A 14,222-nucleotide genomic window follows, 5' to 3' on the forward strand; every position below is an offset into this window, starting at 1 on the left:
GGGCCATACCATTTATTATCAAGAACATTTTTCCATTTAACCATCTCATTGGGCCTATCTGGCTCTGAACAATGACGTTCAGCCGCAGTATGGCCATGAGCATCAATATTTAAAAAATTGAGTGTAAAGAGTGCCAAAGACACCGACACTCTTGGTGCTCGGGGTACAGTCTCCTCAAAAGTTCCCCTCTTCTGTTTTATAAGATAGGCTTTGAGGGTGCGATGCGCACGCTCAACAATACCCTGTCCTTGAGGGTTGTACGGAAGTCCAGTCAGGTGGGTTACGTCCATCTGACGGCAGAACTGTTGGAATTTTTGAGACGTATAAGCTGGTCCATTATCAGTCTTAAGGAGTCTGGGTTTCCCCCAAGCACTCCATGCCTCAAGACAATGTTGAATCACATGTGAGGCTTTTTCTCCGGTTAACGGAGAAGCAAACATGATGCCAGAACATGTGTCAATGGACACATGGAGATATTGAAGTTTTCCAAAGGAAGAAACATGTGTAACATCCATTTGCCAGACCTGTAGAGGTCGAATACCGCGTGGGTTAATTCCCACATGAGGAACTGGCAAGAACTCACAGCAGCTTTGACATTGAGTAACAATGTCACGGGCTTCTTTTCTTGTCAAGGAGAAACGACTGCGTAATGTTTCAGCCGTCACATGAAAATTATTATGAAAATTTCTTGCAGCCTCTACCGGGGATGATAGGGCAGCAGCCACCACTTTAGTGGCCTTATCTGCCAAATCATTTCCCAGAGCCATGGGGCCAGGTAGGCCTGAATGGGCTCTAACATGAGTAATATAAACAGGAGATCTTCTAGATAACAAAACTAATTGTATCTGCTGAAAAATATTGGCAACTCTACTGGAAGGCTTAATCACTCCAGCCACTTCTAAAAGATTTACTGCATTTACCACATAACAGGAATCTGACACAATATTAAGGGGTTCTAAAAAGGTTTTTAAAACTTCTAAGACCACTAAACATTCTACCACTTGAGGTGAATTTTCATTATATTGTTTGGATACCACTTTACCATTAGCCACATAGGCACCTATGCCAGTTTTTGATCCATCAGTATATACCACAATCCCATTTTTAAGTGGGTTTCTTACTGTTATTTGTGGAAACACAACAGATTGATTTTGGGCAAACTGTAAGATTGGATGCTTTGGATAATGGTTATCTATTTTTCCTGAAAAGGAGGTAACTAAAACTGCCCAATCATTAGATGCGGCTGCCAAGGTTTGAACCTGTGCAGCGGTATAAGGTACAATTAAAAGATATGGACTTTGCCCAAAGTGGGTGATTGCTGCTTTTAGGCCTTTAAGGGCAAGCTGTGCAATTGCATCAGGATACCAATCTATTATTTTAGCTGGGGATACGTTTGGATGGATCCACAACAATGGCCCATTTTGCCACAAAACTGCAGTTGGCAATTGTGCTGTCTTAAAGACACACAAACTGAAAGGCTGCGAATCCTCAATACGTTGTAATTGTGCATTCTGTAAGGCCTTTTCCACCTTTTGTAAGGCCTGGTTAGCAGCTAGAGTAAGAGTCCTAGGGGAGGAGATATGAGGATCTCCTTCTAAAATACTAAACAAAGGCCTTAACTCAGCGGAAGGAATCTTTAAAAAAGGTCTGAGCCAATTAATATCTCCCAACAGCTTTTGAAAATCATTTAAGGTATGGAGGTGATCTCTTCTTATCTCTACCTTTTGGGGCACAATCTTATCTGGGGACACCACAGAGCCCAAGAATTGTCCTGTATCAGAAATTTGGACCTTTTCTGTGGCTATCTGTAGACCCCACTGACTTAAAGTTTTAAGTAGAAAAGGATATGCCTTTTGTAGCATGGTAAGGTCTTTATGACACAGGAGGATGTCATCCATGTAAAGGAGCAAAATTAAAGAGGGGAATTGTTCCCTCACTGGCAAAAGAGCTTCTTGTACATAAAGTTGACACATAGTAGGACTATTGGACATTCCCTGTGGTAAGACCTTCCATTGATACCTCTTATCAGGTTCCATGTGATTAATAGAGGGGATGGTAAAGGCAAATCTGGGCCTATCCCTTGGACACAAAGGTATAGAAAAGAAACAATCTTTAATATCTATAATGATTAAATTCCAGCCACGTGGTAAGGCGGAAAGTACAGGGAGACCCCTCTGTACTGGGCCAAATAAGTTCATTTGCTCATTAATGGCTCTGAGGTCATGGAGCAGTCTCCACTTTCCTGACTTTTTCTTAATTACAAAAATTGGAGTATTCCAAGGTGAGGTAGAGGGTTCAATATGGCCTAATTTTAATTGTTCCTCTACCAGTTGAATCACAGCTTCTAGTTTTTCAGAGGATAGGTGCCATTGAGGAACCCACACTGGGTCCCCTGTTTTCCATGGTATGGGTCGTGCTGCCCCAATGGCCGCTAAGGAAAACCCAGACCCTGTCTGTCTTGGTTTCCATTAGGTGAGATGGGCTCTATCCTTCCCTGTTCTTGATGTCCTAACCCTTTTCCTTCTTTATAACCCATCTTTGCCATGATATTTTTTGCTTTAGCTGAATACCCTCCTGATGGGGCGTTTTCATTGGACAAAATAAGGCCCAAATGCTGCATAATATCCCTTCCCCAGAGGTTAACCGGGAGTGGGAGCACATAAGGTATGAATTTCCCTTGCTGCCCTTCAGAGGATTCCCACGTCAAGGCAACGGAGCTTATAGTGGGACATGATTGATATCCTAGGCCCTGTAATGAATGAGATGACTCTGTGGTGGGCCATGCTTTGGGCCACCAATGTGTAGAAATTATACTTTTATCTGCTCCGGTATCAAGGATGCCTTCAAACTCTTTTCCATTAATCTTAAGGCGGAGCTTAGGTCTATCATTTAAAGATACAACCAAATAGGCAGAATCATTTCCTGAGGAGCCCATTTTCTTTATCTCAGGTCCTGCAGATTTCTCCCTGGTATTATCAGGGAGGAGCAGCAGCTGAGCTATCCTATCTCCTTTACTAATAGAAAAAACGCCTTTAGGGCTTGAGCACAGGACCTGTATTTCAGGGGAATGTTGACAATCCATAACTCCAGGGTGGACTACTAAGCCCTGCAAGGTGAGTGAACCTCGGCCGAGAATAAGGCCCATGGTTCCCGGGGGCAAGGATGGTATAGGCTCCACCGGCACCGGCTGAATACTCATTTGAGGCATTAATAGGAAGTCGGAGGCGGCACGCAGGTCCACCCTTGTGGGTCTTCCTGGGTCGTCTCTCTGACTGCTTCCTGGGTCCTGACAAACCGGTTCCCATATCTTTGAGGGCCCTGGGACCGAGGGCCCGATGACCCGTTTTTTGGCACATCAGTTGATTGACTATCAGGTGGGGGAAGAATTCTGCCCTTTATATCCCTCACAGAGCGACACTGGTCAGCTCTATGATAACCCTTGCCACACTTAGAGCAAAGAGTGAGAGTCCCTCCCTGTTTATCTGGAGCTCTGCAATCTTTCTTAAAATGCCCAGGCTTTCCGCAGTTAAAACATGTCCTCTGATTATTTCTGCTCATGGAGCGGTTCTGAGATTGAAGGATGGCAGCCGCTAAACCTGCATTGCTGAGAGGTCCCCCAAGCTCTCGACAGACCCTGAGCCAGTCTTGTAAGCCTTTGTTCTTTCTTGGGGCTATGGCCGCTCGGCACTCCTTTGTGGCTTGCTCGTAGATTAGCTGTTCTATGAGAGGCGCAGCTTGCTCTGACTCTCCAAAAATACGCTCTGCTGCCTCTGTCATTCTGGCCACAAAATCTGAGAAGGATTCCTGAGGTCCCTGGATTATTTTTGTTAACTGACCAGTGGTTTCACCTGCTCGAGAGAGCGCCTTCCAGGCCCTAATAGCCGTGGAAGAAATCTGGGCATAAGCTCCCCAATGGTAGTTTGTCTGATCAGCAGAATAAGCTCCCTGACCCGTTAACAAGTCAAAAGTCCAATCTCTCTGCTCTGGAGTCAAAGCAGCTGCGTTTGCTCGGGCCTGCGCCTGTGCAGCTTCGTGCCAAAGCGCTTTCCATTCCATATATTTGCCCATACTAGGGAGAGCGGCTTTTACAACCGTTTGCCAGTCGGCAGGAGTTAGTGCCATGCCAGCGAGCCTGTCTAACTGCACCAAGGTAAAATTAGCATTGGTTCCGTATTTACGAACCGACTCGGCAATTTCCTTAATCTGTACGTATTCTACCGGAGCGTGGACACGCCCACCCTCGGCTCCTTCAAAGACTGGAAATGCCTGTTGTATTTTCTTTTGTTCCTCTCGGGGAATGAATGAGTCTGCGCACTGCCTCTCTGCGCACTGCCTCTCTGCGCACTGCCTCTCTGCGCATCTCTCTGCGCACTGCCTCTCTGCGCATCTCTCTGCGCACTGCCTCTCTGCGCATCTCTCTGCGCATTGCCTCTCTGCGCATTGCTGACGCACTACGCAGGGCGGGGGCTCCGCATAGGGCGGACCTTGAAACCGACTGCCGGGAGGTTGAACAGTACGCTGACTTTCGCCAGCCGCTTTTGGCTTTTTTCTTGACCAATTAGCTGGCCGGTAATGGGCTGCTTCTTCCTCCCAGTCTGTTTCCTCAGAGGAGGATTCTTCACTTGCTTCAGAGCTACTAAGAGCTGGCTTCCTGAGCTCATCTAGTGACGAGTATCTCCTAGAGACCTCCGCTAATCGATCTTTTTTCTTCTCCCTTTTTCCTCTTTTTCTTCTAATCTCTCTCCAGGTATTCCTACCTAACCTTAACTTTTCCTCGGGTTCAAGACCCTTGGAAAGGCCTGTATACTTATTTTGTGTACCATACTTCCTCTTTGTTCCTACTCTTTCTCCCCGCTTTACTTCTGATAGATTGTCCTGAATTTCCTCTAGAATTTTCAGCCCTATCTTAATCACTTGATAACATGTGAAAAAGAACAAAAGGGCTCCTAACACCAGAAAAAATTCAAGGCCAAACATACTCACTGGTACTCTCGTTCCCCAGCTGAAAAGTTCTGAATTCATACAGTTGAATCCTTCTTAACAGTCTGCTTTACGGGAACCTTTATCACCGTCGTTCCCCAGCTGATGAGTTCTGAATTCGGCAGTTGAATCCTTCTCAACAGTCTGTGTTACGGGAACCTTTATAAACGTGATCCGCAGTTCTGGTTCCGGAATGAGGGATCTTCCCTGCGCCAGTCCGGAGTTTTTTCTCGTCCCGGAATTCGGCACCAATTGTTATTCGACGCGTTCTCACGACCGGCCAGGAAGAACACAACAACCAGAATCTTCTACGGCAAAGCTTTATTGCTTACATCTTATGGGGCCAGAGTGTAAGAAGCAAGAGAGAGCGAAGCAAGAGAGCGCAAGAAGCAAGAGAGAGAGAAAACGAAACCCCTTTCCTCTTTAAAGAGAACAACAATTGCCTAGGACGCATCACTCCCTGATTGGCTGCAGCCCATGGCCGAGCTGACGTTCACGGGAAAAACAGAGTACAAGTAGTCGTAAATACCCTTGGCTCATGCGCAGATTATTTGTTTACCAACTTAGAACACAGGATGTCAGCGCCATCTTGTGACGGCGAATGTGGGGGCGGCTTCCCACAGGCCAGAAGCTGGAAGCAGGCTTTTATTGACAGGAGGATAGATAGCTAAATTGTGGCTTGGCTGTGATTACGGTACATCATGTAATAGTAAGTTTACAGATGTGACAAACTAGAAAGCTAGTCTTTGCTGCCACGTAGGTTTGCTCCATTTGCAAGTCTGTATGCAGGATGGGAGAAATACACTGGGAGAAGTAAAGGAGCAAGCCATGGCGCTCACCTTCATGAAATTTCTAATTTAACCCAGATCAAATACACTCAAAAATTACTTGCCAATACCAGGCAGTTTGAAGAGTATGCAAATTTATAGAATAGATAAATCACCTAGTTGCTGAGAAAATATTTAGAACTGAGCCATCAAACAAGGTTTTGTTCTCAAGGGAGGCTTTGAGGCTGGCCTTAAAGGGCAGATAGGGGTTGATGGTGCCATATGTTGGCAGCAGAGGGTGGGAACTGTAAGTTCAAGGACAGCCCTTAGGCCACATTGGCAGCTCATGGAGGGCAGCAGGCGGGCTGGAAGGAAGAGTGGGCCAGGACAGACTTGGGATGGAGGTTTGGACTGCTGTTCCCCTTTCCCGGGAATAATTTACTGCTTAACCTAGGAATTCTAAACTCACTGTCTTTTGGTACTAGCTTAAAATAAATACTCTTTTAAGTAGATCGTTTAAAGCGGGGTGATAATTCTGCTTTTCATAGCATTTCTTTGTTCTTTGCTCTCACGGTCAGCCTGACCTGTGTGGGCAGCATCCCTTTTGGTGTAGCGTGGCCAAATAATCTTGGGCCCAGCAAGGAGAGCTCAGAGCTTTGATTTACCTGTGGAAAAAGCAGCTGTCTGAAAGCTCCTTTGTGTCCAAAGGACACACTGCCTGTCTGTTGAATAAAGATCTTAGTGACCTTTGAAGATTATTCAAAATGTGCCGTTAGAAGAGTAAAAAGGAAATTTGTTTTTATATTCCAGACTCTCTCTGATGGTGTTAAAATTCTTGTTGCTTGTCTGAGACATGAGAGGAGTATTGCAGGTGGTAGGAAATTGCTAGCTGAATAAAATAGGTATACGTGCGTCCTATACACAGTGAATCAGCATCACCATCGTCTTCTTGGTTTGGGATATATTCCTGGGAAGAGACACTATGACCCAAGCAACTCTTATAAGAAGAGTTAAAGGCAGCAAGGAGGATACTGGGCAGAACTTGAGCATAGGAGGAGACCTCAAAGCACACCCACTCAGTGACACACTTCTTTCAACAAGGCCATACCTCCTAATAGTGCCACTTACCATGGATTGAGCATTCAAACAGATGAGTCTAGGGAACCAAACATATTCAAACTCCCACAATCATCACCATCACCATCATCATCATTTGTGTGTATGTATGGGGTGTATGTGTGTGCGTGTGTGCGCGCGCGCATTCGCGCACACTTGTGCATTTGTCTGCTTGGAGTCAGAGGACAACCATAAGGAGACATTTCTCTCTCTCCACTATGGGTCCTAGAGACTTAAGGCTGAGACTGTCACAGAGGTCTCTCTTCCTTGTGGAGCTTTCTCTCTTGCCTCTTACTGATTTCATTTGTGGAGTCTGCACTTCGGCTCTGTGGCATGCCTCACTGGGAGTAAGCACTCTGAGGTAGCAGAGATCCTCCCGTCGTCTGTGGTGAATGCTCTCTTCTGTTCTCAAGGCATCTTTGTATACTTCTTGTCAAAGATTGTTGACATGAATTTGTTGCTTCATTTATAAACCATAGTCACTAGGATTTGATCCTTAGCATTTACCCTACAAAACCAAAAAACCAAAACCCAAGCAAAACACATTGTAAACACAAATAAAAGAGAGTACTAGCATTTACTTCAATATTCACAAAAATAAAAATATTAAGAACTTATGAAAAATAATACACATGCTAAAGCCTACTGGTCCAACAAATCACTTTTTGAATATTTTGGTCAGTGTAAATTGAGAATGAGAGAGAGCATGTGTCTTAAAGTAGCATGCATGTGTTACTCCCATGTAAGTGGTTTCTGTATCCTTTTTATAAGCAAAAGTGGTGGAAATCGCAACTCATATACATCTATGGGGTTGCAAACAGACTAAGGTTCATTTGTATCTGTGCTCTAATTTTTTCTAAAAGTGAGGTTTGTAAGATACAAAATTGCTCAATGTGTTTGAGACCACATTTGGACTTTGAGTAGTAATTTAATGTGGTGGTATATTATCAGACAGCTAGAGGAAGGCTTATTTTTACACTCCTGTCTTTCTCCAAGATGACATTTGCAGCTGCTCGATACCAAGAGCTACCTTATGTACCAAGAGTGGCCAGGGTCACAGGAATGAGAAGTAATGTTGCTTCCTCAGCCTTAGAAGAGGGAGGAAATGGGAGCTGGCGTTTAATGGTATAGATTAGAGTGGCACATGAGAAAAATCCTGGAGACTGCACAAAAAGTGAATGTTAAAGTAAATACACCGGACATTTCTGAACTGTGGTTTTTGTTTTTTGCTTTGTTTTTAGATTTATTTATTTATTTATTTTATTTAAGTACACTGTAGCTGTCTTCAGACATCCTAGAAGAGGGCATCAGATCTCATTACGGATGGTTGTGAATCACCATGTGGTTGCTGGGATTTGAACTCAGGACTTTCAGAAGAGCAGTTTGTACTTTTAACTGCTGAGCCATCTCTCTAGCCCGAACTCTGTGTTTAAAAGCTGATTTGGTGATGAATTTTATGCTCTGTGTATTTTTTTTTAACCATAATGTTAAGACGCGAAAAGAAGAGAAGATGCTATTTGTAATAGTGCCAAACTCAATCATATTTCTAGAAATTATATTTACCAAAATATTGATAAGATCTCAGTAAAATCTATAGAACATTCTGAGAAAATAGTGAGGACCTAAATACTAGGAGACGCACATTTGTTCATGGGTGATTCAGTATTTAACCTTTCCAGCCCCTCCAAACCAGCCTGCTTTGGTCAGTGTAGCTCCTGACAAAGTTCCAGCTGTTCGATTTTGCTGTTTTTGCTATTTTGTTCTTTTAAATGTGTGTGGTAGACCTAAGGGGGCCTTTTAAAGAGCTGATTTTCAGTTCATACAGAAAGACAAAGGTGAAGAATTTCTTAAGCAGCCAGGAAGAGAGCTAGAAGACCCGTACTGGGTAAAGCAGTACACGAGGCAGTGCTGATGACTGTGGCGCTTGAGCCGCAGCTGGAGCCCCAGCAGCCAGGCCTGAGAAGTGAAGTCTTCCTGCCTCCACCCGGAACCAGACTGATAGAGAACTCGGGGTGGGGTGAGGCCAAGGAGTGTGGGTTCCAGCACACCCTCTGGTTGTTTTTATGCACTTGAAAGCCTGGGGAACCTTGAAATAAGATGTTTGGACACAGGCAGACGGATAGAAAGCTGCCAGTGGGGCAGTGGTTTGGAAGAGAGCCGTCCGGATGTGGTTCATCAGATTAATGGCAGAGCAGGTTTTGCAGCACAGTAGACTTTCCAGTCAGTGGCCCCTGATAATTTATGTTCACATGGAGAACAGGGAGCTAACCCCCAGTTCATGCTGCATAAAAAATCAATTCAGACAGAAGGCTAAACAGTAAAGCCAGAGAAGTTAAACGTTGGAGATCTTAGGGGACTTGAGCAGGCTAATAAAGTTCCAAGCATAAGAATGTAAACTGGACTATATTAGTAACGAGCATTTGTTCATAGAAGGGCTTATCCCCAGCTTCAAGCATGATAGTGTAAGCCACCGAGCTGGAGCGCAGCCCGAGTCTTTTCTTGTGGGCACCTAAGCAAGCGTTTCTCAGTATTTCCTGCCACCTCCATTGAACAGTAAAGAACTGTGAGATAGTCAGTAAATATGGAATCTAAGGTAATTGAATTTAACTTCAAGGTACAAGGAGCCTTCTCTCGTGAACAGTACCTCTGAGAGCCGCCTCTCTGGCTGACACCTTTTCTCTGCTCTCTTCTCTCTTCCATCAGTGTTTACTTTCACAACCAAAGTTCTGGGCCATTCAGATGTCAGCCTTGATCCTCCGGACAAAACTTGAGAGAGGAAGCACACGGCGAGTGGAGCGGGCCATGAGGCAGACCCAGGTAACATGGTGGCACCCCCACCCCCTCTGTTGCTGGAACGCGTGCTTACAGGTGGCACTTGCGAGACAGGATGCCTATATTCCACTCACATTTTGCTATTATTTAGGTTCCAGGTTTTAGAATTTGGACACAAAGCACAGCTTTGCCACTTTTGTTGGTAGCTCTCTGACCTTAGCAGTTAACCTCTGTATCCCGAATCTTGTCATGTATCCATGCTGGCCTCACACTCACTGCAGCCAAGAGTGAACTCCTGGGCTTTGGCTGTCCCTTCTTTGGTGTGAGAGGATGAGAGCGTGCTCTGAGTGGGGTGTGGAGCTAAAAGGCCAGAGGGGTTTGTAACTCTCGGCTGCAGGGCCTGCTTACTTCCTCATCTTCTCGTCTGTGCCACCTTACCAAGAGAGCTGTGTGTGTCTGCTCGAGGAACACAGAGTTGTCATTTCTGCCTCTGCAGGGCACTGCTTCAGGAGAAACTGTTTTTATTTCCCCAGCTCCCAGTCCCTGTGACAGGGTGATGCTGTGGTCTGTCTAATTTGCTGCTTTTGTTGAGCCACTTGGCTCATGCTCTGAACTTTTGCCAGTTCCTCTGATTCACGGTGTAGTGCTTTGGTGTTTGTTGAAATTACTACATCTCTCAAGAGTAAGGAAATGATTTAACGTAACAAATGTATATATAAAACAATGGTTTTTGTAAAGAATGTTTTAATTTTTGTAAAAATTGGTGACCTTCCAACACTAGTGCTAAATGATGAGCTGTTAAAGTTGGGGGTGGGGGCAGTGAGGGGACGGTGAGGGGACAGTGAGGGGCTCAGAAGGGCTCTGAGGGGAGCTCAGGCATGTCCTATTCCTGTTAGAAGAAATGCAGTGTGCTGGAGTCAGGCGGCTTGCTCGGATTTGTCTGGCCGGTTACTGCCAGTTTGTATGTTATAAGCAGTTATACTGGGGGCTCCAATGACAAGGCCTAAATCATAGTGCACCTTGAAGTGACAGATGCCAAAATGTAGAAAGAAGAAAATGTAGCATCATATATGAAGGTAAACAGCCAAAGAGAATTACAAACTTAGGACAAGCTATTAAAAACACTCCATCCCATGAAATCTTCTAGGCTGAGTTCTGTAACTATTGCTTCCTGTTCAGGTTAAGAGAGTGTGTGAGGATCAAGGCAGTGCTTGTGGAAATCCCGTTCACTGTAATGCTGTGGGTTCTAGCTGAGCGTATTAAAGTGGAATCACAGTTGTCAGTAGTCTGAATAAGAATGACCCTCACAGGCTCATATATTTGAACGCTTAGTCTCCGTGGAATGGCACTATTTGAAATGATTTGAAGGATTAAGAGGTATGGCTTTATTGGAGCAAATACATCGCTGGGACTGAACACTGACGTTTCAAAGCCCAGGTCAAGCCCAGAGTCTCTTCCTCTGCCTTCAGATTAAGATGAGTAGTTGTCAGCTGCTGCTTCAGCGTCTGCGTGTGTGCTGCCATGCTTCCTGCCATGATAGTAATGGGCTGACCTCTGAAAGTGTAAGCCAGCTGCCAGTCAGTGCTTTCTGTTATAGGAGCTGCCTCAGTCGTGGTTCTCACTGCTATAGAACACTGACTAAGACGGTAGTCAGACTCTACTGTTTTGAAAAACTAAAGTATAGCCTTTGCTATCATTCTTCAGCTTTCTCTTCCTCATGAGAATAGATTTTTGGGGGAATATTTCTTACCTATTTTTGTTTCTTCTTTTGAAAACTTTATTCAGATCCCATTTTTTCTGTTTTATGAATAGGTTGTTTGCTTTTTTAAGTTTTTGGGGGTTTTTTGTTTTTGTTTTGCTTTGTTTTCTATATTCTGGGTATTAATTCTCCATCAGATGATGGCTGGCAGAGTTTCTCCCTCTCTGTGGGTTTCCTCTTTGCTCACCTGATTGCTTCTTATTGGTGCAGAAGAATTTTAGTTTTATGAGGTCCCATTTGTTCATTGTTGGCCTCAATTCCTGGGTGATTGGGGTCCTATTCAGAAAATCCTTTCCTGTACCTATATAGGGTATGCCTTTGTTTTCCTCTAGCAGTTTCAGGTTGCGTATTTAGATCTCTGGTCCATTTTGAGTTAGTTTTTGTACAAAGTGGTAGATACAGGCCAATTTCACTCTTCATGTAGGTGTCTGTTTCTCTCAGCACCATTTGTTGAAGATGCTGCCTTTTCTCCAGTGTTTTGGCATCTTTGTCCAGATGGTTGTAGTTCTAGGTACTCATGCGTGGGTCTTCAGTCTTGTTCCATCCAGCTTAATGTGGTGATGATAGTACATGAAAACAAAATTCCTTTACAGTCTCTCAGAAATTTTGAAGATTCAAAGGAGCTTGAAGTCAGAAGTTTTAAGAGTTTTACGAGTGCTGACCCAGGGTGTGGCTAAGGGAGTGGGTACCCGTGTGGCTCCCAAGCCTCCCCAGGCTCCCCTGTTGGTTTGCCTTCACTGTGGAAGCATGAAGGGGGCTCCAGCTCTTCCAGCTCCCGTTAGCAACAGCAGCGGAACAAGTCCTGATTTCCGTGTTCTAGATTTGAGTGCAGTGAAGAGTGGGCAAGCGCAGTTCTCAGTGTTCCTCCAGCAAGAGGCTGCTTTTCACTTCGCAGTCTGCTCATTGTCCAAGAAGAGATGATACAAGGCTTAGAAAAAGCTGTCCAGTCACTTTACCTGGCTTTCTATTTCTCACAGGTGTCATCCTATAATTATTATGTAATACTGGCTTAACGTAGGTTTAAGGGTGCTGTTGGAACTTGGTAGATTTTAGTTGTAATTCTCCTTCCCACAGAGACTTTCATTTTCCTTGAGAGTCTGAGTGGCAGTCTACTTGATTGCTCGATTTGTAAATCACAGTTAAGTTCAGGCTCCTGTCAAAGAGAAGAAAGCTGTTTCACCTGACTGTTGATATATTTGGTTAAGTACATTCTTTCAGATTTTAAAAATAAGTTCTATCCTGCTTATACAAAGATTGCACAGCAAATCAAATCAAAGGTGATCTGGCATGTGATCAGTCAGACCTTTTAGATTATCAGCTAGTCTCTATTGGCTCTTCAGAAAGTCCAAACACTTTGATATCCTTCTAGTGAGAATGGATTGCTTCAGTGACAGGGGAGGCCCTTTGGGTCAGCTCTGCTTCTTTGAAGATGTGTGCGCATACACTCAGATGCAAGCACACAAAGTTTTAATTATACCAGACCCAGTGCAGAATTGCCTCATGTACTAAATCATTCTCTGTGCAAACTTTAAGTTGTAGTCTTGATCTTCTGTAGGGTTTTCTGGGAAAATCTTTACTGAAAACAGCACCAAAAGGGAGACACACCTTTGATTCTGCAGCTTCATTCACTCTGACCCACGAGACTGCAGCTCCTGGAGATTGGGCATTGTTCTGATCGGTGGGTGGCTGGGCCTCCATCTATACAATGACTTTGCTTTTAGAAGGAGTTTAGGAGAAATGTCCTTAAAAGGAAGTAATCAAATTGAAAACAACAGGGGCAGTGGTGTGTATCTTAGCCCAGCATTTGGGGAGGCTGACGGGAGGACGCTGGAAAGCTTGAGATCCGCTGGCTTACCTGTGGGTTGTGGGGAGGCCCCACTTTTGGACACCTGGTTTTGCTCCCAGTGAATATACGTGATACTTGAGATTAGTAACTGGTACCAACAACCAGTGTATCTTAAGTGTCTGATGGGACTGAGTGGGTAAGAGCACTTGTTGCTCTTGCAGACGACCCTGCTGCCATTCCTTGCACCCACAACCATCTGCAATCCCATTTCCATGGAATCTGATGCCCTGAGCTCTGCAGGCAAGAGGCACACAAGTGGGACCCATGGAAGGCAAAACAGTAAATAAAGCTACAGAAATGAAGAGAGATTTAAAACAACCATAAAGCTACCAAAGCTTTCATGAGATTTGCTGAAGGGGCAAGAACTACTTTTAAAATCCTTTCATAGGCGAATGCCCTGAGGTTAAATGATCCTTTCTTTGTGGGTAGACCTGGAAGAGAATTTAGGTCATTGGTAATGTCAGCTCTGATTTTCCTATTGACCGAGCCTGTGAGGATTCCAGTTTGTTTGAATATGGTAAAATTATCTCAAAACTTGCTAAAAATTAATTAATTTGCTCGGAAAATCTAGTAACCCACTATTGCCAGCGAGGGCCCTTGCCTCAGAGACTCCACACCCACCCCGTGTAATACCACCAACTGGAGATTTAAGTGTGCAAACTCACGAGCTGTTGGAGGATATTTCACCTCAAACAATGGCAGGATTTGTTAGGATGTATTAGTAAATTAGCAAATCAAAAAAAAGTACTCGGAACTCAGTGGAGGAACTCCACCCTTTTTGTCTGTTAGTTTAATGTTCTTAGTTTTAGTGGTGGCTAAATGCTACTCCGCTTAAGAGATTGTCAGGCTTAAGAGAGCAAGAAGTCTAGTCTGTGCAGGAAAAAAGTGCTCAGGTGCCAGGTGAATCTGTATTACTAGTGGGGCCAGTTCAGCTCTTATAGGGAGCTCACACGCGTGGTTCTCAGCCTGTGCGGCGGTGACA

General features: G+C 44.5%; 1 protein-coding gene across 5 annotated transcripts in view; it reads left to right on the top strand.

Annotated features, from left to right (window-relative positions):
- Ttc27 (tetratricopeptide repeat domain 27) overlaps window positions 1-14,222 on the top strand; it is a 145,836-nt gene that overhangs the window by 42,942 nt on the left and 88,672 nt on the right. For 4 of the 5 annotated variants that reach the window (XR_003952200.1, XR_003952201.1, XM_006525025.4 and 1 more), the window contains exon 10: window positions 9,567-9,680. Coding sequence is in view for 3 of the 5 variants with exons in the window: in XM_006525025.4 (XP_006525088.1) it covers window positions 9,567-9,680 (114 nt within the window). In the remaining 2 variants the exon portion in view is untranslated. Of the gene's footprint in view, window positions 1-9,369; window positions 9,457-9,566; window positions 9,681-14,222 lie in introns of those variants that run through there. The other variant, XM_006525027.4, reaches the window with a different exon arrangement.

The sequence above is a fragment of the Mus musculus genome, chromosome 17 (assembly GCF_000001635.26).
Source record: "Mus musculus strain C57BL/6J chromosome 17, GRCm38.p6 C57BL/6J".
NCBI classification, from domain to species: Eukaryota; Metazoa; Chordata; class Mammalia; order Rodentia; family Muridae; genus Mus; species Mus musculus.